The 27022-nt window shown below is 33.6% G+C and overlaps 1 protein-coding gene across 1 annotated transcript; it reads left to right on the forward strand.

Annotated features, from left to right (window-relative positions):
• Positions 1-12439: 12439 nt before the first annotated feature.
• On the forward strand, positions 12440-26882 carry LOC132553855 (histone-lysine N-methyltransferase MECOM-like). The gene is made up of 4 exons (XM_060218138.1): positions 12440-12774; positions 20383-20536; positions 22914-23022; positions 23285-26882. Exons 1-4 carry the CDS (start codon positions 12684-12686, stop codon positions 25352-25354), a joined length of 2424 nt encoding a protein of 807 aa, XP_060074121.1. The 5' UTR covers positions 12440-12683; the 3' UTR covers positions 25355-26882.
• The last annotated feature ends 140 nt before the right edge of the window (positions 26883-27022 follow it).

The following is a 27022-nucleotide window of genomic DNA, read 5'->3' on the forward strand; positions in this document are numbered from 1 at the left end:
CTTCAAATGCCATGTTTAATCAGCTGTCTTAACAACAAAGATGTATAAATTGTCATACATATTGTGTTTAATGGAATGTCAAATATTTGGGGGTTTATGTGAAAGTAAGTGAAAATGACAACTCTTAGCCATCTTGGTGATCAAAGAACCAGGTAGGGATAGCCTAAATTTATAACTGGAACAAAAATCAATGGTTTATAGCTTTACTCAGCCTGTGATGGATTTTAATGACCTGAGTGAATAATGGCGGGCTTATCAAACCATGATATCTCAATTGACGGAAAAAATATATAAATCTGTCTTCAACAATCAAAGACAATTGAGGACAAAGTTGACTTGTTGGTGAGGAGGTTTAAAAGTGCAAAAACAATACAGTCGCAGAGATGAGAAATTCCAGGTTTTTTTCTAGATGAAAGAAAAGAAAAACATTTTACTTTTTTCTTGTTTATCTGGTATTCACTAAATATGTAGTTACATGAGTAATTCTTTCCGCACTAATTCTTAGCAATTTAATGATATGATAAAATGTTTCATGTTTACAGCTTATTGATAAAGGTTTGTTATGTAGATGTTGAGAGTGCATATCCCCTTTTAGCCTTGGCTAGCAGGAAGTTCCCTTTAGTCGAGATATAAACTGTCTGGCTAAAGACCAAAGGAATGCTGGTTCGAAACCCTGGCAGTGGCAAGGTGTTGTACATTACTTGTTCCTATTACTGAATGGATGTTGTTGACAACTCCAAGGGTAGGAGGAGATTGAGATGCTTCCTTGGAGACATCTAATCTGAATTGTTGTCTGTGGCATAGAAGACTTTATGAAGGAGGAAGTAGTGTAGAAGTTGAGAGTACAGCTTACCTTACAAGCCTCAACTAGCGGGAATTCCCTTCAGCTGAGTGGTAGAATGTCTAGCTAGAGACCAAAAGGGTCGTTAGTCTGAACCTTTGGTGGTTGTAGGGTGTTTTTCATTACTCCTTCCTGCTACAGTCATGTTAAATGTTAGATAATGGCTATGAGGCAAAGCCAACCCAACTCTTATATCAACTCACACTTGTCTCATCCGCAAAGTTTATTCCTTTTTTGATGTTTATCTGTTACAATTTTGTGATCTCATATTTGATTTCTGGTGAGGGAAAAAAAGGAAAATTAGAAAAATCTGAGAACAGCAGATGACAAAATAACTGAAAACTCACAGTTCAGAGGCAAATATTGTGGAAATAAATTTTCATAATGTTATTTGTACTCACCAATTAGAAAATTTGAATTCATATCAGGGTCAATGTTAGCTATTGTTTGTGTAACGAGGTCAAGGTTACCTACTCTCTGTGTTACAGGGGCAAGGTTATCTATTGGAAGTATTACAAGGTCAAAGTTACTTACTGTCAGTGTCATGAGGTCAAGGTTACTTGCTTTCTGTGTTACATGGTCAAGTTTACTTATTCTCAGTAATACAAGGTCAAAGTTCAATTTATTGTCAGTGTAACAAGGCCAAGGGTTCTTTCTGTGTTAAAAGATCAAGATATTTACTGTGTTACAGGGTCAATGTTACTTTCTCTCTGTATTGCAGGGACAAGGTTACATGTGTTTTTGTTTTAATCTCATGAATTATTTAGCATCAAGTTATAGAGGTCAAACTTTCTTACCATTGCTTCAAGGTAAAGTTGATTTTAAAGCAACAATATAATATCCTGGGGTAATTCAAGGTCAAGGTTAAATTTCATAGATTGCGTGTAATATTTGACCTTAAAGGAAACAAAAGAATGAACGACAGAATCTTGGTGCCGTCTGATAGATTATAAACTATTCTTCACTTGTCTAATTTTATGACATTCATGCGTGAATAAATCATACGCTTAATCTGGTTTCTGTGTTGATATGTGTTGAAGCTTTAACTAGTGCTTTGTTTGCCATGAACATCTGAGAGATTGGGTTGAAAATAATAAGTAATTAATACAACTGATCACAGCTGTTGACATTCGGTATGTTGATGATGTCACAGGCCATTCTCCGCTAATATCATCACGCATTGGACGATTAACGCAATGACGCACAATAAAAAAAGAAGATGTTATTTGGTGTACAGTATGTTAATATGAATTAGTTGATTGGGACCATAACCATCATAGATTGTAGTTATTAAAATTCCTATACACATGATCACAAATTAAGTAGTCTCTACTCTCATTATACAGGATTTAGATTGTATTTGTACAAGAATATCTTAACTATTTTAGTTCATTGAACAATTATATAAAAAATATTTGCTACATTTTATACCTGAAACAAAGGAAATCAATCAATGGATCAATTAATCAATTGTGTTTAGTACAAAAGGTCCCTCCAGTTAACAAGTCACGATACAGGACATTCCAAGGATATCATACTTAGAAGAAGTAAAAGATTATCATCAATCACAACAAGCTCAGGATGATGAAGTTAATATCTTTATTACTTACATCTACTCGTTTTACCCGACCAAGTGGTCATCTTCAGGACAATTTGTGTTGTGAATCTTACCCCTAAAATACTAAAAATATGATGTGTTTTTCTATTGTGATGTTATACAATACATACCATGTGATTTTATGTATCTAGAAGAGTGTATCAAGGCATCTGTTAATGAAGAATATTGTTTAAGTGATGATAAATATACATATAAATCTGAGAGTTTGTTCGCTCTTCCTATGCCGTTTGTGTTTTATAGATGGTATGGAATACACATACTCAAACAAACTGACATTCTTACTGTAAATGATGATATAAGTGAAGATTAGTAAGTTCCTCGTCCTCCTCAATGTACACACAAGTAGAATTCAATCATATTTATATTATGAGGAGGACAAGATTCTGTCCTAATATGGTATTCACTGCTTCTGTTTGGCCTTTTTCGGGTGTTTTTTTCCCTACAGAATTTCTATCAAATAATGACAGAATCTATATTTATATTAGTATAGAATTAATGATCATTTCAGCTTCCTGTAGTTATAGAATTAATTATGCAAATGAGATAAACACCAATTAAGTGTTTCTATCCAAAAGCTGCATGCATTAATTAACTAAATAAGTGATGATTCATCCAACTTTATTATATACTGTAAAAGTCAACATCTCGTGTCAAAGCCGGCAAACTATCACATACTTCATATACATTTATGAGAAATTAAAAAGACATTTCCTTTTTAATTGAGTCTCTGAAGTGACCTTAAAATGTCATAAGTTTTTGATACATTTTTTTAGAAAAAAGGATATTTTCATAAATAGATTTGTTCCTTAATAACGCAGAGTCTGCAAAAAAGCTATGAGAATCTGTCCACTTGTTGCCCGGATAGTGTTTGAGTCAATGATAAATTAATGCCGTAATGATGATAATCTATTGTCCGAGATCTTTATCTATAATAACACCAATGGTCACACTGACCTTACGACCTCTTGAGTTGTATCAATCCAAAAGCATTGTTAGATTTATAACACACATCCTGTTTGATATTGTAACATTTAAATAATTTTCACGAAGAGCTATCATAGAATATCATGCTCCTTCCAATTGAAGTCTTAATATCAAGGACTATTGAGCTCTTCCCCACTGAAGTCTTAATATCAAGGACTATTGAGCTCTTACCCATTGAAGTCTTAATATCAAAGACTTTTGAACTCTTACCCATTGAAGTCTTAATATCAAGGACTATTGAGTTTCTTACCTATTGAAGTCTTAATATCAAGGACTATTGAGCTCTTACCCATTGAAGTCTTAATATCAAAGACTTTTGAACTCTTACCCATTGAAGTCTTAATATCAAGGACTATTGAGCTCTTACCCATTGAAGTCTTAATATCAAGGACTATTGAGTTTCTTACCCATTCGAAGTCTTAATATAAAGGACTATTGAGTTTCTTACCCATTGAAGCCTTAATCTCAAGGACTATTGAGCTCTTCCCCATTGAAGTCTTAATATCAAGGACTATTGAGCTCTTACCCATTGAAGTCTTAATATCAAGGACTATTGAGTTTCTTACCCATTGAAGTCTTAATATCAAGGACTATTGAGCTCTTCCCCATTGAAGTCTTAATATCAAGGACTATTGAGCTCTTACCCATTGAAGTCTTAATATCAAGGACTATTGAGTTTCTTACCCATTGAAGTCTTAATATCAAGGACTATTGAGCTCTTCCCCATTGAAGTCTTAATATCAAGGACTATTGAGTTTCTTACCCATTGAAGTCTTAATATCAAAGACTTTTGAACTCTTACCCATTGAAGTCTTAATACCAAGGACTATTGAGCTCTTACCCATTGAAGTCTTAATATCAAGGACTATTGAGTTTCTTACCCATTGAAGTCTTAATATCAAGGACTATTGAGTTTCTTACCCATTGAAGTATTAATATCAATGCTTGTTGAGCTCCTTGCCCATTGAAGTCTTAATATCAAGGACTATTGAGTTTCTTACCTATTGAAGTCTTAATATCAAGGACTATTGAGCTCTTACCCATTGAAGTCTTAATATCAAAGACTTTTGAACTCTTACCCATTGAAGTCTTAATATCAAGGACTATTGAGCTCTTACCCATTGAAGTCTTAATATCAAGGACTATTGAGTTTCTTACCCATTGAAGTCTTAATATCAAGGACTATTGAGTTTCTTACCCATTGAAGTCTTAATCTCAAGGACTATTGAGCTCTTCCCCATTGAAGTCTTAATATCAAGGACTATTGAGCTCTTACCCATTGAAGTCTTAATATCAAGGACTATTGAGTTTCTTACCCATTGAAGTCTTAATATCAAAGACTTTTGAACTCTTACCCATTGAAGTCTTAATACCAAGGACTATTGAGCTCTTACCCATTGAAGTCTTAATATCAAGGACTATTGAGCTCTTACCCATTGAAGTCTTAATATCAAGGACTATTGAGTTTCTTACCCATTGAAGTCTTAATATCAAGGACTATTGAGCTCTTCCCCATTGAAGTCTTAATATCAAGGACTATTGAGTTTCTTACCCATTGAAGTATTAATATCAATGCTTGTTGAGCTCCTTGCCCATTGAAGTCTTGATATCATGGATCATATTGCCCTTTCGAGTTAAGTTTCCAATGTATGTAGGGTCCTTTTTATCAACCTAACCCATTGGAATCTAACTCCTCTGTCATAGTCTTCTTTCTATTGAGTTTCAAGATAGGAAGCCATTGTATTTTGATGTCAAACCTGCTTATATCAACCATCATATGCAACCTGAGCTGCTGATAGGGCTTCAGTATCTGACCTTCTTACAATAGAGATTTATAGAGCACTGAAATACATACATTTGAAGACAACTTGCCATAAACAAGCAGACCTACATTTACTCCAGGCTTTTTCATTTTTTTGTGGGTTTTTTTTTTGTTTTTAAGTTTTTCAATTTTTAGGAATGTGCAAATTGTTTCTTTCTGGTGATCAAATAATTGAAACATTTATACATTAAAACAATTTCAGATTAAAGGACTTACATCAGTGTTATATTATACCGCCAAAAATTTAACACGTTTGTCATACCTTGGGTCGTGTGGTATAAAGTCTATGATTTTTGTAAGGAAACAGCTTTATTTTTTCTACAGAATGGGTTGAATTCAACTGGACATAGAGCATATGTCTGTATCAGATCTGACAGTAATCATTTCACTCAAAAATCAGAAAGAAATCACTTGTCAATATTACTATTGCTAAGATGATGAGGACAGGTGAATCTCATTTCGGTTCACGGTTCACCGCACAGGGCATATATAACAGTTTGGCAGGTATCTAGACTGAATGGGAAATAAGCTTAAAAACAGCTGTCATTTCTCTGTAGTAAAGAATAAAAGATGAAAAAAGGCTGGAAAGAAAATCACCCGCGACTTCTAGTTAAAAGCACAGCTCTTAATTCCCACAATCGATAATATGCAGTTGGCTGACTCGCAATCAGATCAGAAGAATGATAGTAAACACTGCTGCAGTCGGCAGATTTTCATTGGTCAACCCTCTGAACGATTGATTCTAAACGATGGGAAGTATCTATGACAATTGTTGCTTTTTCGGGTAATGATGTTAAGTGGGCGTGGCATCAATGACAAGAGAAAGTCTTGTATTGTGTTCGGGTATAATGACAGCCCTTACTGTCATGAATGTGCCTAGTGTTGGTTGTCAGGGTGTTAATGGTGGCAGGGGTATTGTTTATGTCGGTTCCATTTGTGTTAAACACTTAAAATCACTCTTGAAATTAATTTACTTCTTGAATTGATAAAAACTGTACGAACATCAATAACTTCATTATTTTCAATTTTTATGTGAATTTTAAGGTTGTTTTGATATTTCATTTAAATAATTTCACAATTGAAAAATTGTACTTTAAGTTTCCTTTAGAGTGTAATTAATTCACTCCTTCTTTAATTTCATATGTTAGCTAGACCATCACACAAAATGTATAAAATTGGGCTGTTCTCAAAATACCAGAAATAACATCTTTCTTGTTTTGTGACAGTGCTTTTGTGGCATCCAGTCCTGCAATCAGTTCTCAGGAAAGTTCAGTTTTCACTCAAAGAATAAAAGCTTATGATAGATCTTGATTTTGGAAGTAAAAAATTACACATTTTGATGGGGACATGTTTTAAGATAATGAAGTATTCACCAAAAGTTTTAATATTTCAGATTGAAGATGAGGAACACAATGTAAAAGGATGGATTGATGCTAGTGAACCTGGCACAGGAAACTGGATGAAGTACATACGAAGCACTGATGATGATGAATCTCGTAACCTTATGGCCATACAGATCAACAAGCAGGTAGGACTCTCATTGTACCCAGAGTAGGACGTTGTACTACACTATAAACAGAGTTATTGCCCTTTGGATTGGGAAAGAGGAAACATTTTAGGTGCCATTTTGGTTGTGAAGTTAGTTAATAACAAATTTTGCCTTTGGAGCATTTTTGGTAATAAAGAAAAAAAGACAACATCAGCAAACTTCACGGTGATATATATGAATGGTTATTTTTGTAAGTCAAATTTTTGTGATTTCCATTTAGAACAAGAAAATTAAATTCTAATGAATGAAAATGTTACGTTCTAAATATAAGTGGATAGGTAAATTTTGCAATTCCTGTTTCTGATGTTAGGTTTCAAATAAACAATTGTTGCTTTATCAACCTTGCACACATATGATTGAACGATAATTGATAATGATTTATGTGTATGAACACAAATATTCTATAAAACCACATACCACATAATCCAAACAATTTTATCATTGTAAACATATATACCATTGGATAATTAGATCTAAACAGCCGAGTCTGCTACTGATGATGGTACAGATATGACAACAGTTTTCAGAAGCACTTAATATCGCAGATGAAATTTACACCTGTCTTATCTTTTTCACAAATTTTATTTTCGAGATCAAGTTAATGTCATTCAAAATGTGTAATATCATCCCCACTAAAATAATCAGTTTTACAGTACCTTCTTTTAACCTAGGCCATATCAAATGTTGCAATGAAAAATATTTATTCACTTATTCTGTGGTGGAAGGATATGTTAACAAGACTTCTGCGAGCCATCTGTTCAGGGTCCAAGAAGCATTCTTGTAGATCATAATGCTTTACTTTCACAGTCTAGATAGAGAATTAAAAATTATTACCAAAAAATATGGCAGTTACAGTCAAAATTAAAGAGTGTTGGTGTCAGATTTTTGAAAAATGACAAACAAAAAGATATCATCCAAACAAAGAATGCTTCATGGCAATTTGAAAGCAATATGATGGCATTTTCAAGACAAAAAATTGAAGCGTGTGAAAATCTTCTCAAAAGACGGACAACTTGAGTAATCAACAGGCCCTGCTGTTGTAATCGTAAAAACAAACTAAACATGTGGTATAAATTACTAAACAGAAAGTTGGGGATGCTGGAAAAATGTCATCCCTCACTTCATGGGGTAAATTTGAAACATGACAACTGAGGTCTAAGTGACCAGGGCACCTATAGGGATAAGTAAGGATGCTTGGCGATATCACTCGGAATGTCCATGCAGTTAGCTTTATGTAAGACGTTATAGTCAGAAACTAGAAATTTAGACTAGAAACAGGTACTTAGAAATATCCTTATTAATTTGATTTAAAGACGAAAGCATCTGTTTTCTTTATAAACTGTCACTATTTAAGATTTTTTTTTTTCAAAATTATCAGGTTTTAGTAGGTTTTCATTTTTGTTTTGAAATTCTGTGAAAGCTTACCAAGTGGAGATGCTGACTGTGACATGGAGATCCTTATCAGAGTAACAGAAAACTGGGGCTAGGAGGATGATTGTATAAAAGGAAGTTTCAGCATTTCTGTGTTGAATCCACTTGAGATGGACAGCTTTATAAGATTTCAAGAATTTTTTGTGCTTTTCAGAGTTTTGTATTTTCCACTTGGATCCAGTCTTAAGTATCTTACCGTGACATCTGGTATAGACTCACCAAGGTGTTACGTACTAAACATTTCCAAGCTCATTTAAGCCTTATTCAAATTACTTTTATTTTTTTTTTGGTCTTTAAAAACTGTCAGATACTCTAGTAAAACAGCTTAGTTGATGGATTCTCAAATGTTTTAAGTACATCTTTTTGTGTTTTGAAGAACTATGTACTTAATATGCATTTGTGATAGGTTGTATAAGAACGTTTCATCCACATACCAAATCTATAGATTCATTTTTGTCAGAATTTCATTATTTTACAAATTATGGGGCCTGCACGCTTACACACTCCATATGTTATATTTACAAAAAATAAAATTTTAACGCCAAATTTAACATGACTTAGTATTACTTTAACGAAGGACTTTCTCCAAGTAAACAACTTTGTGTTTTGGAGTTTGAACACTCCACTAGGAACTTACTTTATTTGGAATTAAACCTGCATCCAACCTGTCAACTTTTAAAAAATATACATGTGTTTACAATACACATGACTTTCTAAATACCAATCAATCAATTGTTACCAATGTATTCAAAGATTTTCTCAATATAAGAGATGATTTCTGATGATACAGTAGAAAGATCTTCAAGAAAGTTGATATATATTAAAACGAACGAACGATTGAAAAACAAAAATAAATTGGCTTATAGGATTTTCAATACAGACATAACACAGGTAAAATAAAATCTTGAAGTACAATGGATTGTATTGCTTGTCATTTTGCATCTGTCTTCCCCGGATTTCCAGCAAATATTGATAATTCTGAGATTAGACGGCAAATATTTATACAAAAAGCAATCAAGAATTTGAATATGGCCAACAGCAATCTTTTGTCTTAGATCAGTCCATGTTTTCATATTAACAAAGCATATACACTTCATTTCGAGTATTAACTGGTATTTCGGCACTCCTCTCGTCCTTTCATGTCCTACAGTAGCTCTCAAACATGAATTTTATAGGTGACATCAGTAAATTGAAGAGTCAGAGACAGATGGGTCTCTTTGCATTGTTTTATTGGAAGAGGTCATCTCAGAGAATCAAAGCCCAAGACACTTCTCTCACACGTGCACAACGGCCTTCTTCAAGGGTCTTCAAATATTATCCCCTCGGAGATAAACGGCCAGATTTTGTCATGATTTTAATCATTGAACAAATCATGCTTTAGATTAAATTTGATACAAAGAAAAAAGATAGAGTCATTTTTGTTTTAGAGAGTTTGGATGAAGGATAAGATGAAAATAAATTAATTTCCAAGACAGTTAGGGTAAATATTTCATTTGTCATTTCTCTGGACCTATACTGAAATCAAGATTGATTTACAGGCCATTTCCAATAGGGTTCTCTCTTTAAAGTATGTTATATTCCAAAGATATTTGCCTTTATAGACAGGTGTTTTCTCTGTGGAGATGTTACATGCAGCAAACTATTGTCCACTACAGAAAGGTGTTCTCTATAAAGAAGTGTTATATACATTATAAAAAGGTTTTTTCTCTTTAGAGTAGAGGAGTGTTATATACAGTATACAATGTCCATTATAGACAGGTGTTCTCTCTGTATAGGTGTGTTATATACTGTAGATATTTCCCATTATAGACAGGTGTCCTTTCTGTAGAGGTGTTTTATATACAGTATACAATGTCCATTATAGACAGGTGTTCTCTCTGTATAGGTGTGTTATATACTGTAGATATTGCCCATTATAGACAGGTGTTCTCTCTGTATAGGTGTGTTATATACTGTAGATATTGCCCATTATAGACAGGTGTCCTTTCTGTATAGGTGTGTTATATACTGTAGATATTGCCCATTATAGACAGGTGTCCTTTCTGTAGAGGTGTTTTATATACAGTATACAATATACTGTAGATGAGTGTTATATACCATAGATATTGTCTATTATAGACAGGTGTTCTCTCTGTAGATAAGTGTTATATATACTGTAGATTTTGTCCATTATAGACAGGTGTTCTCTCTGTAGATGAGTGTTATATACTGTAGATGTTGTCCATTATAGACAGGTGTTATCTCTGTAGATGAGTGTTATATACTGTAGATTTTGTCCATTATAGACAGGTGTTATCTCTGTAGATGAGTGTTATATACTGTAGATGTTGTCCATTATAGACAGGTGTTATCTCTGTAGAGTTGAGATATATACAGTAGGTATTGTCCTTGACAGACAGGTGTGCTCTGATAAGTGTTTTTCTCTGTAATTGTGTGGTTTAGACTATAGCCATTGTCCATTATGAACAGGTGCTCTGTGAGGAAAAGTGAAACTTTGCGCTGATATTATTATTATTCCTTTTTCTATAGCATCTCAAAATTTAGCAGAAGAATAATGTGTCAATTGATTTTTATCTACTTGAGTACAGTAGTATCTTCCGAGGCAAAATAAATTTTCAGTTTCAAAATTAAAAAGCAAAAATATCTGATTAAGGTTTATGAGATTATTGAACATTGACAAGCAGGTCCTGACTGGCAGAGCGTTGTTTCACTTGTTATAGTGTAAATACTGATGAATGTGCAGTGTTGATCCACTGATTAGTAGAGGTCAGGGGTGAGATGTCAGAGTCTGGATAGGGATCTGACCCCAGCCCCTAATCATGAGGTGGGTGGAGAACAAAAGGGAGTCTTTGACATGACATAATCATGGATTGTGTTCCTCCAATAGAGACCTACCCACTGTAAACAGATGACAGGTTCATGAAAAGTGGCTAGTCACAAGCTTGATAAATAGCTACCTCTCAAACAACTCTACAAAGTCATCAATGTAGATATATTTTATCAAATCTTGATAAATTGGTTTTTATTTTATTTTGCATAAATACTTATGATTGCTCATTATAGGTGGTTTTATTGGATAGATATTATCACAATTTAATTATAATTACAATCAAAATTTTATCTTACAATTTCTGAAGATAGGGTTTTATTGACACTCACTTTAAAACTTTATTAATAAATTAAGAAGGTAAAGTTTACCTGACAATTTAACAAGACTTTATTGACTATTAAGATAAACATTATCATTCCTATAGTATCTTAGATAAATATAATAATTGTAATAAAAACTTTAAGATATAAAACAAACTCTCCACAAAACAGCAGCTATGATATATTTACTTTTTTTGTTCTATGAAGTTTTGATTTCATTTGTTTAAAATAATTTTTAATTTTCAACATTTCTATTTAAGAGGGATAATCTTTTTGTAGTTTATTTGCAAATATGTCTTCGAATTTCTAATCGAATTAATAAGAAGCTCAAGCAGATCTGAAATTTGCATCAAACAGGTGTCATCTCCTGAAAAAAATGTAGACTTAATACTGACATATTTTTAAATGTCTGGATTTTCCTGAGAATCATCTGTGTGATGTGATTTTAAAATCAGTGTCATCCCTGTAACTGTTTTCTGTGGAGATTAATTGGAACTGACATCTCACTAAAGTGTTATTCAGACTGTCAAGCTTGGGTATTCAATCTAACTTTCTCATGAAAACAGTTAGGATATGTGGAGTGGATTATTACTGTTAACTGTTCAGGTTTTTGTCAGTATGACACACTTGTGTAGTCATTAGTAGCAAACAAGTACAATTAGTTGTTTAATTTGTACATGCCAGGGATACAGTCTTAAAAATAAACAAACAGAGGAAACATTGGTGTAATATCCTATTGTAAATAGAAAAAAAGCCGGTAGCCTTGTGTAAACAAAGCAACAGTATTTCTTTGTGTCTATGACATTTTTGTGAAAGCTGTTGGATTACGGTTACATTACTGGTGTGGGCGGGGCTTAGGCAAGTGGTTTGGGTAGCTGCGCATTGATTGGCTAGTGTAATCAATATGAAGGTGGAGTTTAAACGTCAGTGCGTGGGTGATTGACAAGTCGGTTAGAAAAGGAAAATAGATCATAACGAAGTGAAACTGGCAAGGTTCATCATTGATTGGCGAGTTTTAGTTTGGCAGGCATTTTTTAGTTGATAACTATCTTAGCGTTTTTAAAACTGTGTTCATTATTTCTGGATGAACAATTAAACAAGACGATTTTGGAGGTGTAATCTTTCGGGTGGAACTGACTGACAGACAGACGAGGACATATACCTACTGGACACAGGGACAGTGTGATATACAAGGAGTCGGTATTAGAGGGATGATTATCTAGCAAGTACTTCACTTTAAACACAGGTATTTTACCGAACTGTGAGAGGTGTTCACGCCACAGAGGAAATGTTACTCTACACCAATGATGCTTTGTATCCAGAGAAGGAGATCGACAACCATACTTCCTTGGCTGCCTTCCACGCCAAACTTGACCAAGGTAGGAACTTTTTAATCAGTTTCATTATTTCAAAAATATTTTAATAAATGATTCTTCTGTTAATTTTTAGGAATCAACACTATTTGAAAGTCAAAGTTATTTTTAATACAAATAAAAAAGACAAAATCATTTGAGTTTTGTGACAAGATTTCTTAACTTCAAGATAGTTTTTATTATAACTGCAGAAAGTGAAAGACATTTGAAACAAGCAGGCTTCTAGTCAAATGGATTTTCTTAATTTTCAAAAATCTTTTATTGATAATCTTTAAATCAATATTACAATAGATCGTTTTTTAATTAAGAAAGTCATATTATTCTGCATTTTACACAATTTTAATTAACCATTATAATTAACAATGCTTAAATTGTATAAGTTTCATTAAAAAAATCATTCATATTTTTTTGTATGAAATATGAATAGTGATATTTCAATGATTTGGTGACTTTTGATGACACAGATGATAAAAAGGTTAGTTATCAGGATGCCCACACTACAGATGTGCATGATACAGCTGTCAGTTATTCAAGTCATTTTATTATTCAATATTGTGTGTGGGCTTATAGTATCTATTTCTATATCCTATAAATATACAAAGGGATACCTATCATATCCAGGTAATCATATCATTTGCTGACAAAGTTTAGAATTTCAGAAGTGTGAGAAAAAATGTGATAATTGGATTTATATAAGTGCCATGATAAGATTGTTGAGAAGATGTAATATAAAATTGGATTAGGCACCAGGCATAGCCTATATATTATATCAATGCATCAAAATTATTGAAGTATAAATCTAAGATTATTTGGAATCAGTTTGGAACATTTAATTTTCAAAAAGTAGGACATTTTCAAAAAGTAGGACATTGACAAAATGCACTTTCATGATTGCCTGGCATATTTAAGGTGTTGAGCTGTTATAGAATAGATTTAACAGTTTGTCCATACTTGTTTCATTACAAGCAGTAAACTGTGACAGTTGCTTGAGATAGGTGCAAACTGTTAGATCTACAGGTATCTTCATTAGTAAGGTATGACATTTAACCTTAGTCGGGTATCTCAATCAGGTGCTTCTATGTCTTAATTAACTAGAAGACTAGCAGTAATTAACACCTGTTTGCTAGTCTTAATTAAGACATTAATTCATCTCTTAAGTATCAGAACAGTGTTTACATAATGTTTTGTTCTTAATTAACATACACTTGTGAAAAATACAGGTCTAATGGAAATATTCTGGGGATTAAGGTTATGATAGCTTGAATGGTTCTTTTGCTTTCTTCCCAAAATTTGTTAATTGTGTCTGATCATTAAGGATAGATTGAAAAATATTATCATTAGAACAACCCCAGAAAAATGGCACTTGTTTGATTCCAATTAAAGAAATTTTGTCATTTAATCAAATTTAACAAATTCCTAGAAGATTTTACAAAAAATGAAGCAGTTTCTTGTAAAATATTCTGTTTCTTTTGGATAGAAAATGAATTGTTTGATATTTTGTACAATGTAAATTATAAGTGTTGTAATGATAATTTGTATGCTTAACTTATTGTACATAATTTCAAAAGTTACTTATCATCTAAGGTGTCACAGTATCTTTAATCTACTTTCAGTGTCTTACAATATGGTGATAATTTTTATCAAGTTTCAAAAAATGCATTGTGTATGTTTCTTAATTACAAATAGTGAAATTTTGATTGATATATCTATAAATAAATAAATTACCATTTTTAAATTCAACAATTGTGTTTAATGAAATATGTGTTGGCTGATTTGTAACTGGAGCCTTAAATTAAGGTAGGCATAGTGTGGCTATCTCATCATGTTAGTATATAGATAGGGGTGATTTATGGCACAAGAGAGATGGAGCACACTTACTCCATGTCATAACTCTCCAGAAACCTACTACCACTGGACAGTTAAAATTCCTCATTTGTTTTCACAAATTGTTTAAAGGCTTTGAAAATTTTGACAAGTGATGTCAACTGCCTTGAATTGAACTAGGAGTCCTATGCCCCTTATCTGTGTATATGTCAAATTGGGTGACGGGCGATTGCTAAAAGTCACGCTATTCTTCCACACACAAGTTTCTGGTTAAGCTTACAATCGGGTACAATGCAAACGTTCGAACTCACCTGAAGGTACCCGGCTAACCTCAATGTGAATGAGTCAAAATAGGACAAGATAATGATATGAAGTTTGCTTCTTCTTTAATATTCAAGATGCACTGGTTCACCTGCGGAAATAGAGGGTGGAGGCTCGTATAACCAGAAAGATATAAAGAGAAATCGCGGATAATCACAGATACTTCACTAATGACTTTCGATCAAATACAATCCTGCTAGGACATTTGGGTTAGGTTCACCTGTGTGATATCAAGCAAATCCCACCCTGAGACCTTTGATACCAGGAAGGTTTTAAAAATACAATATGTTTTTCCATTCGGTAAAAAATTCTCTTGGTTTAAAGGCAAACCCAGCCCCTCTCTCCTGCCCCATACAAATCATTGCTTGAGTTATAAAATTGATTTTAATTGTTAAACTGTAATTGGATATCAATTCAATTGAAGAATTGTATCTTATTAAGACCTTATGAGTGAGGGACTTTTTTTTCAATTGACCTGACTTTGTTTGTAAAATCTTACTATTGGCTAAAATATTCATGTATAATATCTAAAAGCTTTTATTGAAAGTAGACACTTTTTTCACATTAGATATATTGTCAAGTTTTTTTTCAAGATTTATCTTGATTTACATAAAAGAAATCAAAAATTGTTTTTGAATAAGAAATTAAGAAAAAAGGCATCAATTTAAAGTCAGATGTTGTGTAATAATAAACATGAGAGTAATATTTTACAACTGTAATGCCATGGGCAGCTTTAAAAGTCAATTCCATCTTTTTAACAAATGAAAACATTTATTTATTTTTAATTTTCAATGACAACCTAACAAAGAATTTGTTAATTCATTTTCCCCATCATAAGCATAAAAAAGCACATTAAAGACTTTTTGTTCTGCTCATCTCCTCACTGACCAGTGGTCAATTTGGCCGAAGAATAAATTGTGTGGCAGCTGCAGCTTGAAGCGCAGTGTCATACCCTTGTCAACTATTTCCTTGCAAAAAGACTTTTGCAAAGAATTAGTTCTAAGCTACCATTAATTTTGTATGCAGAAAAATGACCAGTAGTGGACATTGCTGGACAAAGGGACTCAGGACCTGACTAGGATTCTTAACTAGACAAAAGCTGTTTTTAGAAAATTTATGAATTATTATAATATAAAATGTCAGTTGGAAATAGCAGCTCACATCATTTGATTATTCTTTCACACCGAACAATAGCCTTAAAAAATTTGTTTGAACCAGTGGTCAGTGGCTGAAGTTTTTAATCTTGACCTGGCGAAAGACCTATCTTAGGGTCATGGGAAGGGTCGGTTTATGTCAGTCTAAAGGAACTGGACACTTGGCATTGTAGTGACCACTGAGTGACCACCAGCTATTGAGAGATCCAGTATAATTAAATAGAAGATGGTGAAGGACCAGGCTCTTCAATGGTATAGGTCTTCATTTTTTCATGTGAAATATTTCATTTGAATTTTTAATGTGTATAATCAATTGATGTCCATGGGAAATGGCTTGACCACTGATGACACCGAAGTGACCACAACTGACCGGTCATCTCTTGTCATGGAAGTGACCATCACACTGAAGGAAAATAAGATATAAAGGAACAGATTAAAAAAATGAATGATAAAACTGATTTAGAACCACCTGCTTTTGAACAAAAGCTGATGGCTATTGTGCAGGTACTGAGCTAAACAGCATCACACATCTGCACCAAAATTCCCAAGATGAATCATAAAAACAATTTTAACAAAATGGTTAAAAAAAAAAATCTCACATCATTTTTCATTTAAACAATTTTTCAAGGAAAAAAATTGTATTCTGAAAAAGAATCAAGAAATTCAAGTATGCATCATTTCAAGTTGTAAGGAAATTATATTTCTTTTTTTCTGAAAAGAAAAATTTTACTTTTTGAAAGTTAACAAAAGCTTATAATAATGATTAAGTGGGATATATATTTAAATAATGTTGGTTTATAAGAGATTCTGAGAAAAAGGTGAAAGATTTGTGCCCAACAGGATAAAACAGTAGCCATATCATTTTGACACACACTCAATTACTCGTTCGCAAAACAATTAAAACATTAGCCTCTGCAGTTATCTCCTGCTAAGCATCCGGAACACTGCAACAGTTAATAACAAGATCTGGACTTTTGACTTGGTCCTCCTTGACTGAGTTCATTGTCATCTACAACCAACAGTAATACTTTGTCATCTTACGAATTCTAATTATTTAAAGTTTGAAGTACTGACCTATCAGGATGTCTAGATTTATCTGTCGCATCATTGTGTGGAGCGACACTTAAGGTTGCTCTTACCACAGTTTGGCCAACCGTGTGATACAAGGACACAAATACTGTTAATTTGTCAGTTTTTGTGAAAAAATATGTCCTTCATCTCGCATATTGTAGGCTACTAGAGCCTGCAGCTTCATGACAAAGGATATTTATTATAAACCTTATATATATATATTAATATAAATCAGGTTTACAATATTATAGTAGTCAATTATTATTATATATTAAATGTTATATAAATCAATTCTATACAACAATTAAACCTTCTGAAATAAATTAAACAAGCAGTTTTTCTGGAAAAATAACTACTGAAATATTTGAGATTTTTCAAACTGAATTTGTTGAACAAAAATTACTACCACAGAACTAATATTTCAAATTCTATTTATTTATTTTTTTTTCAAATATAACTACTTTTCCCAAAGTAAAAATATGGTTAGTGAGCTAGGTTCCTTAATGAGGCATCACGGCTTCAGCAGCGTCTTTCATGATGTGGACACTTGATGACATTACCAGAGGACAGGGATAGATGATTGGTGTTTAATTGCTGGGATGGGCCATGATTATAGCCCCTCTTATCAGCACTTGGTGGAAGGTCTCTCATTAAAATCAGGCACTTGTCTCAACAGACGATCAACTTCCCAATAAACTACTCGCCAAGCTATATTGATCTTAATGAATAACAGATATGGTATATAATGTATATCTAGCACTGACACACTTCATACCCTGTCAACATCTCCCATCCCAAAGTACTGTCTGTAAAGTGGTCCCACCATGTAGCCAGAGTTACCCGCCCCTGTCACCATGAGTAATTAGTATCATTAATAGTGGGAGGGTGTCACACTAACGCTATAGCAACCCTGTGGTGACTGAAGGTTGATGAAAAGTGGATAAATCACCCTTACTGTGCAAGTTTTCCAAAAAAAGGGGAGGGGGAATGTTTTTAATATATTTTGATTTACTTTATTTAATTCTTTTTTTTTTAATGTTTTATTTGAAAGGAAGATGGAAACTATTTTATTTTATAAAAGCTTTCATTAGATTGTTTAAAGATCATCCAACGACTTTTAATTTTTTTTTTTTTCATTTAATTATGTTATGATGTAATTAAATGTGAGGTGACTTTGTGTCTAAAACTCGTGGCTTGAAGGCTGTCACTTCCTATCAATCTCACTTGTAATAATATCTGGACAATGTCTTATTTTAATAGCACTACCCGTTATTGACAAACCCAAAAGGCAATGATTACATCCAAAAATCTCATTTTTGCGTCATTTAGTGAACTATTTTAACTGTTGGTCACATCTCTAATTCAATATGTCAGAGCTATTGTATGTTTTTAAATTTACACAACTAGGGGCTGATATCAAGATGTTTGGGAAAATTGTTTGTCATACTGGGGCACACTCCATATCTAATGGATAGCCCGGGCAGTAGTACGGCCCTCCCTCATATATTCTAATAAAACCGCACTCAGTCTGTCGTTCATACAAATAGTCGTGTGCCATACCTGATTTTTGCCATTGTTAATTTTTTCACTAGTCCACACTCTTCGCAGCAGATGCCTGCCATCTTGTCTTTTGTGATCTCTACAGACAAAAGAATTCTGCATTGAGGACCTTATCCTGCGAAACGAAACTTTACAAACAAAATGGTTCCTGATACATATAAGGTCGCGCTGACACCTGCTTTAACTAAAACCCGTTACACCAGCATTTTCCGTTTCGCTATTATTTATTATTGCAGCCTCTATTCATAAAATCGGAGTTCATCTGCTTTAGCTTTCTCTATCAAAACTCTTATCTCTATGAAATCATGAAGATGGCTCACGCAGACAATGAGAAAATATAATCTGTTCTACTGGTGTCTATTGTTGATCAGCTGACTGTGAACGTGAACAAAAGTCTCACTCCACGCTTCAACCTGGGCAGCTGCAATCCCGATATTGTAATGGAAAGATGACGTAAACTGAGTTGCATCTGAAATTCTTAATATAAATTTTGTATCTCCTCCATTCAATCGCTGATGTGACCTGAATTATTATCAAATAAATCTGTACCTCAAATAGTAATATATTTTCTTTTCCTGTTTTGTTTTATTTTTTTATTATTTATTGAGAATTAATTTTCTCATCACTTGAATTAATTATAAGGGAAATAAAAGTTTCAGAAAACTAAATAAGATTTAATTGATAAAATAAACCTCTCATTCAATAAGCAGATCTAAACTGAATGGTAGATTAGACATTTCATTTCACAACGGACACCACTGATAAGGGATTCACATATAGTATAAGAGGATCACAAAAGAAAACTGCCTCAAGCATGACCCTTATCGTAAAGAAAAACCAGTAAATCTCCCCTTTTTTAGAAGTATGACAAAGCCATTTCACAGTACACTTCAAATATTATATCTTACTTAGAGAGATATAAAAAAGTGCATCAGTGTGTCGTGAAGTTTGTTGTCGGACAGATATATGGTTTTATTACTATACTAAGTGTCCCCATGTGTTCATCCAGGAAGGGAGCTGGGCTGTAAAATAGTCAGTTCTGTTGACTTAGATCTAAAATTTGTCCCAAGAAGAAGTTGAAAGGATAGTTTTATTGTGAGCCATCCGGACTCTCAGCTATCTTTATTGCTCATCCAGACTGAACTGTCCAACTGCTCCAGAGGTATAGTTGACACGATCATAGGTCAATTTTCACCTGAACAATTGACAACAACTTCTAAACCACTTAAGATGGAGGTTTTACAGATAATAGCTAAAATGGACATGAGACAATGTGTGCTAGGATCACTTTGGATGTTTGGGAGAATATTTTACTTGTGAGATCAGTCCAAAGAGTTTGGATGTTTATTGGACTATAATGATGCCTTAAGGCTTAGTTATAGCCAATAGATTGCCAATAATTAGGGCAATTATCACAAAGCAGCAACCATCTTTATCTCACCGAAATGGATTTGATTTTTATTGGACAATTTCTCTCGGGTTAGGAAAGGAGTACATGTTCATCATGTCAAGTGGCAGATTAACATGTAGAATGCTTCTTACTAAAATGGCTTCCTTCAAGTCATCATTAGTATGATTTTTAGTAATACAGGTGGGCAATGGACAAAAATCAAATCCATTTTTTTATTTTTGATATCTGATTTTTTCTTGTTTCTAATGTTTGATAACTTTTGTATATTCACAGGAGACTTAAGCTACAAATGTTCCGAGTGTGAGGAGGTTTTCAGCAACATGGTGACATTGAAACGCCATCAGGCAATGGCATGCACAAAGCAAGCACAGCAGTTACATGATGTCCATTCTGACCAGTACAGTCGATCTGATGAGGATAGCACAAGGTAATTAACACATCTTAATTTCCACCGACAGCATGAAATCAGGAGCGCAAAAAATTAACATAAAAAAAGGAAAATATTTCTGAATATTCTAAACACAAAATATCTTTTTTAGTTTTGTTTCTGCATCAAAAGTTTAAAATTCTCAATTACATTAGAAGATAACATTATATCTGTTATTTCGATAAACACTTTTTTCTGAGAACAGGAAAAAAAAATGTGTACTTTCCCTTAAACAGGTCGTAACATAGAGACATTGAAGGACTGATTTTTTTTTTGTTCCAAGTAGCTCTTCAGTTAGAAAAACCAGTACATGTTAAGAATTACGATTTAAATGTTAAGGAATAAGCCTTATCTCGGACAAAGTGCTTGTCTATATATTTAGTGCTTTTTTCGACTGGTAACAGTATGTACATGTCATTACTATGGATGTGTGACATTGGTATGCTAACAGTTACTTTATATCTATTGCAAATATTCACAGAGTACGTACGAGAAACGAGATGCAAAATTTATCTGATTCATGGTAATAAAGATCTTTCGAAGAGATCATTTAATCTGTTATACAAATAAGGAAAAATCTGTGTTGTTTGATTTAGCTTTATGCTAACAGGACATATCTGTCCATGTTGAGTGGTTTTTATTTCTGATAACATTTGACGGAATCCTTTGAAACAAATGCTATAATTCGTGATGTACTCATTTATGTCTTAAATCAATATTATAAAATTCATTTCAAGTATCCGCCACCTGCATATCGACATAAATCAAGAATCATTCGTGTCATCCTGATCAGATAAAAGCTTGGGATTTAAATCAATTTTCAATAATGTCGTTCGGTGTATAATGATTGTATGTCTTTTTGTCTAGGGCGTTGGTTTTTATTTCGTCATAAAAAATCACTCAGAATAGCAAATCTGAAAAATTCTTCCTACAAGTAAGGAGGAAGATAAACTTATCGACCTTAAATCTTGGTCTTTATAATGTTTGTTTCTGATATAAATGTTTCAGGTGATTTATATTAATATTTTTTAAAAAAATTGAAAAACTCACTAAATTGTATCTGATATTTTAACACTGGAAAAGTACTTTGATTTCCTGGTTTTAGTACAGGATAAAGATAGATATGTGATATTGAGATATGTGATGTCGAGACAAAGCCAGCCTATTATTAAAGATGATGGCACTAGACACAAACAGGATATGCTCTTGCACTAATGGTAGTGATCTAGTTAATATATTGTTATGACAACGATTGCCATGAATTAGTTTTAGTGTTAACAATAATTAGTCCATAAAAACATATTTTATCAACAGAACAATTAGCCTTTTGGAATAAAATTTGTTACGCATTCATTGATGAAAATATCTATAAAAAAATAATTGATTTTTACCACATGGCATTCATAACAGCATCATGTCTGCAACGTTGTAAAGAATTAATTGATTTCTAGAGATTAATTACAACCATGGCATGATGCAGCCAATTAGGACAAGAATAAATTGATTTAAAAGAAAAGATATAAAAACAATCTTATATAAAATATTTGCAACTTTTCTTAAAAGTTCAAAGGTTATAACATTCTTATTTAAATAAAGAAAGGTAAATTTTTTTATCATGTTGGAAATCGATCACACCTAGGTATCATTGTGACACTTCTGACATTTTTCGTTATCAGGAACTATTTTCAACTTGACCTATTACACTCATTATCTGTAATATTAGAGTAAACAACAATGTCACAAGTTGAGTAAAATATACTAATATTTGTACAGAATGTCTCTCAGAAGTAAAACAATCTTTGTGTAAGTGTTGTAAAGGTAATAGAAGAAGACTCAATTACAGCTAAACATTTAAAAGAGAAGAGAATTAGCCAGGTCGGTGTCATATTCAAAATTAGTTATGTCAGTAAAGATGAAAATGAATTGGCTGTGGTTTTGACTATTTCCTGGTTCACCAAAACCTTATTAAAGATGCCTTGTGCAAAATAATGATAAAATTCTTTGTAACGTTAGAACATGGCCCCAGGTGACCTTAGCCTCTGTGAGTAGGAAACTCCCTACCACGGGGAGATATGTGGTGAAACTGTTACGATCCTTGTGTCTTTGTCTGAGTCGCATGTTCGTGTGTAATCACTAGTTCTGACTCGCAGTTTAAGTAGTTACAATCCATTGATGGTACGTTATGTGCTTGTCTGTGATACAAGTGGAGGGGTTTTAATTTCTATATATGGGTTGTGTCATGCTACAAGAGATGGTCATTAAACATCTCTGACAGTGTTGAGGTTCTGTTAATTTATATCTTTGTATATAAAGTATTTTATATTTTCTCTTGTTATCTGATGAAAAATATAAGTTTGATTGCTATTGTATTTTTCAGTCTTCATGAAGGAGATGATCATGTTGAGCAAGACTCAATGGAAGGAGAATTTAAATGTGATGAATGTCCCAGAAGCTTTCAGTGGAGATCAAACCTTATTCGTCACCAGGTGAGCATCTCATTGTTTCTGTTAATGTCATGCTTCTCTTAATATCACATATAAACCATTACATTGAAAGAAATTTATTGTATCAGATTGTAAATATTGTCTGATATAGCATTCGTAGAGCAAGTTTTATAGAGCTGTTTAGAAGCATTGTAGTAAGAATTTTACCAATCTGAAGTTGTATTTTACTTTAAATTCTTATTAAACATTCCTATATTGATATTTCATCTGTCTTATCTAAATTTTTAAAATTGATGTTTTCCAGATATCCCATGATTCAGGGAAACGTTACAACTGCGAAAATTGCGATAAAATTTTCACAGACCCAAGCAACCTTCAGCGCCACATCCGGGCCCAGCATGTGGGAGCACGCTGTCACGCATGCACAGAATGTGGGAAAACATTTGCGACCTCGAGTGGTCTGAAACAGCACCAACATATCCACAGTAGTGTGAAGCCATTTCAGTGCGAAGTTTGTCTCAAGGCGTACACACAGTTCTCCAACCTCTGTCGCCACAAGAGGATGCATGCTGACTGCCGTCAACAGATCAAGTGTAAAGATTGTGGTCAAGCATTCTCGACAGTCACCTCACTCAGCAAGCACAAGCGATTCTGTGAGGGAGCTCTCCGCAACGGCATGCACATGCCTTTCTCAGCTGACAAGATCTCACCAATGAGTTTGCACAGTGCTGGAAATCCTGCTAGTACATTAAACCCGGCCTTACTGATGGGAATGTACCGTCCTCCCTATCCATTTTATCCTCCACTTGGAGCCTCCTATCCAGTGTTTCCAGGATCTCATCTCCCATTCGGATCACTCAACTCACCGATGTCTCCATCAAACCCATCCAAACTTGGCCATGCCACAAGTCCTGAGGGCAAAGCTTTTATCCCAAGAGTCTCACCAAGGCCTGTTTCATCTGAGCCGGAGATGGTAAAAGAAGAAAGATTCCGAAAGAACTCTGTTGGGTCAGAACCAAGCGACTCTCCCTTGAGTTCATCAAGTGAGCATGACGGCAGTTCAGCTTCAGATGCTGAAAGTGAAAGTAGTGTGCGTCGTCATCAGAAACCCATCTTAATGGAATCCCCAAGACCCGCTGGCTATCTTCCAGCTAAATTTCCATCAGAACCTGTCTCCCAAGTAATGTCTCCACGGTCGCCACCAACCAGAAGTCCGGTATTGGAGAAGTCCCCTGAGGAACAGGACACCCCATTTGATTTGTCAAAATCAAGCAGATCAGCAATGTCCTCACCAGATTTGCCACTGAAAGAGAAATCTTCAGAAACACCTGGCGAACAGCCACTAGACCTCACTCAGAAGGTACCAAAAGAGGTCAGTCCAATTGACACCAGGAAAACACATGTATTTGGAGAAATGAGGTCAGCATTGGTGAATCCTGAGTCATCAAAACTTCACTATGCATACCCACAATTCCCTAATCAGCTGCTCTTTGAGCAGACGCTGCGAATGGACAAGGAAAAGCTCAGTCAGTGCCTGCAGGAAAATGCCAGGTATATGCCATATACAAGATTTCCTATTACAAGCTCTCCATTCGTAAATTCTCCCATCAGTCCATATGGAATGAAGTCTGAAAGCTTAGACAAAACAATGTCTCCTATTCTGAAAATGGACAAATTCCCAGAGCAATTTTCATATCCTGCCAACAAACTTAAGGAGCGGTATTCCTGTAAATTTTGCGGAAAAGTTTTTCCACGTTCGGCTAACTTGACCCGCCATTTGAGAACACACACTGGCGAACAGCCCTACAAATGCAAATACTGCGAACGCTCGTTCAGTATTTCTTCTAATCTTCAGCGACATGTAAGGAACATTCACAATAAGGAAAAGCCATTCAAATGTCCACTGTGTGATCGCTGCTTCGGCCAACAGACCAACCTTGATCGCCACCTGAAGAAGCATGAATCTGAAGGTCCAAATGTGATAGACTCCCCTATCAATGAACCAGATCTTGATGAGAAAGACGAGTCTTACTTCTCAGAGATTCGTAACTTCATTGGAAAGGCAACCGATTCTGGTCTGTCCCATGGAATTCTGAATGGTAACATGCAACAGCATCCACTTCTTGACCATCAAGTAGATCGTACAGACAAACTTGACATGGCTGAAGAGGATTCCGACTTGGATGAAGAAATGGAAGAAAATGATGAACCCGTCATGAAGAAAATCTGTCTCAATCAACAAATCCTATCTAATAACAATCAGGAAGGGAAGACAACTCCGCTCCACAATGGTTTCTACAACAACGTTGTTGTACCAGAACGGGAGTTTGTAAACCGTTCTCCTACCCCAACTCAACTGGCTTGTTCGTCATGAGGGAGGGTTTAAATGGACAATATAAAAAAACATCTTCATCTATTTATAGACCAAATAATCTGTCATGTGTCAATATGCCGTAATTGCATTTATACATAAATGTATATCATCTTAATTTATTTTTAAAATTGGCAGTTTAAAACTATTGCACTAGTCATGATAATTTTTGAGATTTCTCTGGCTGAACTGACTTTTATAGAATCAGAAAATGTTTGTTATGATTTTGGAATTCAGAACTGATTGAGTACTTATCAATTGAATGTGATGCAAATCTTATTCAAATAATGGACCAATTCGAAGTAATTTCATTCCATCAGAATCTATTTTGTAAGGTTAAAATTCCAGCTTTTGAATCTGTTATTGTTATGAAATTGTCTGTAGGGCAGTTTGATTAGTTAAATCTTTGTTTGAACAACATACATACATTCCTGTATTTTGTTAAATTTGGCTGAATTTAAAATACTTTTTTTTTTGAAGTTAAAAGATAAACACTTGTTAAGACTATATTGTTATTTTTCAGATATCAATTTCATTCCTGGGTATTGTGAGTCTCAACTTAAACAAATTTGTTTAGAAAAATTGTGTAGAATTTATTTTCTTGAGAATATTTTTTCTTATCGTTTTTGACCAGGATTTTGGAGAGTAAAATTTACATAAATTGTGTTACCTCCCTTTGTTGCTCTCCGTTGTGAATAGTTTGAATGAAATATCATATTTTACCTGTAAGAAGTCCAGAAGAATTTATTTTAAAACCACAAAAAGTTGAAATACAGAAAATTTTTATTCAGTATGGTTTATTTCTCACCTGTTAAATATCGTTATATGGAAATGTTTTCGTTAATTATAACAGAACATGGGCTTATTACAGGTAAAGTAGGATTCCAGGATGTTCATCTTGAGATATGATACCAAAATTAGATACTATTTGTAAATATATTCTGAAAGCTGCCATATATTTCCGCGAACAGCTGTGATTGACTCCTCCTGCCATGTGTACAAACGTATGTTAATTTATATGTATATAAGTGAACTGATGTTTCTATTGCCTCAAGTGAAGGACCAAATTTCAAATGTAAATTTGTCGTATATTTGTGTATATATATTATCACCGTTTCACTGTATCATGAGTGTACCCACAAGCTGTTCCACATGCAGCTAGCTTTGTTTGCTCCACATCATTTTTTTCAGTAAATTTTTTTTAGATATATTTTGTGTTTTTTGAAAATGGATCCATCAGGAATTCCTTTGGGTCTCTAATATCATGTTGGTTACATTTTTTTTTGTGTCCTTTGATCAAAAGGATATACTATTAAGTGCTGTTGTCAGAGTGTATATATATATATAGAGAGATTTTTTTTATTATAGTTTAAATTTGCTATGGTGCTTTTTTTTCAGAAATGACTTTTTTTTGCATGTCTGATTTTGGCTTATATAGTAAAATTATTTTGTGAATAAGTCTCATTTCAACAGAATTGAAAAGAAGAAAATTAACATATAACTTCAACGTAAAATTAAAGAATCACTATTTTTTTTCCTTTTTTTCCCCCCAAAAATTAAATTAGACTTTTGATGAAATTATCATTGTATATCAGTTATCATTTATATGTTATGGATGGTTTTGTTATGTAGAATAACCTCAAATTTCATATTGAATTGACAATCACATTT

The sequence above is a fragment of the Ylistrum balloti genome, unplaced genomic scaffold, assembly GCF_031769215.1.
Source record: "Ylistrum balloti isolate Yb309-2 unplaced genomic scaffold, AGI_CSIRO_Ybal_v1 Utg370360, whole genome shotgun sequence".
NCBI classification, from domain to species: Eukaryota; Metazoa; Mollusca; class Bivalvia; order Pectinida; family Pectinidae; genus Ylistrum; species Ylistrum balloti.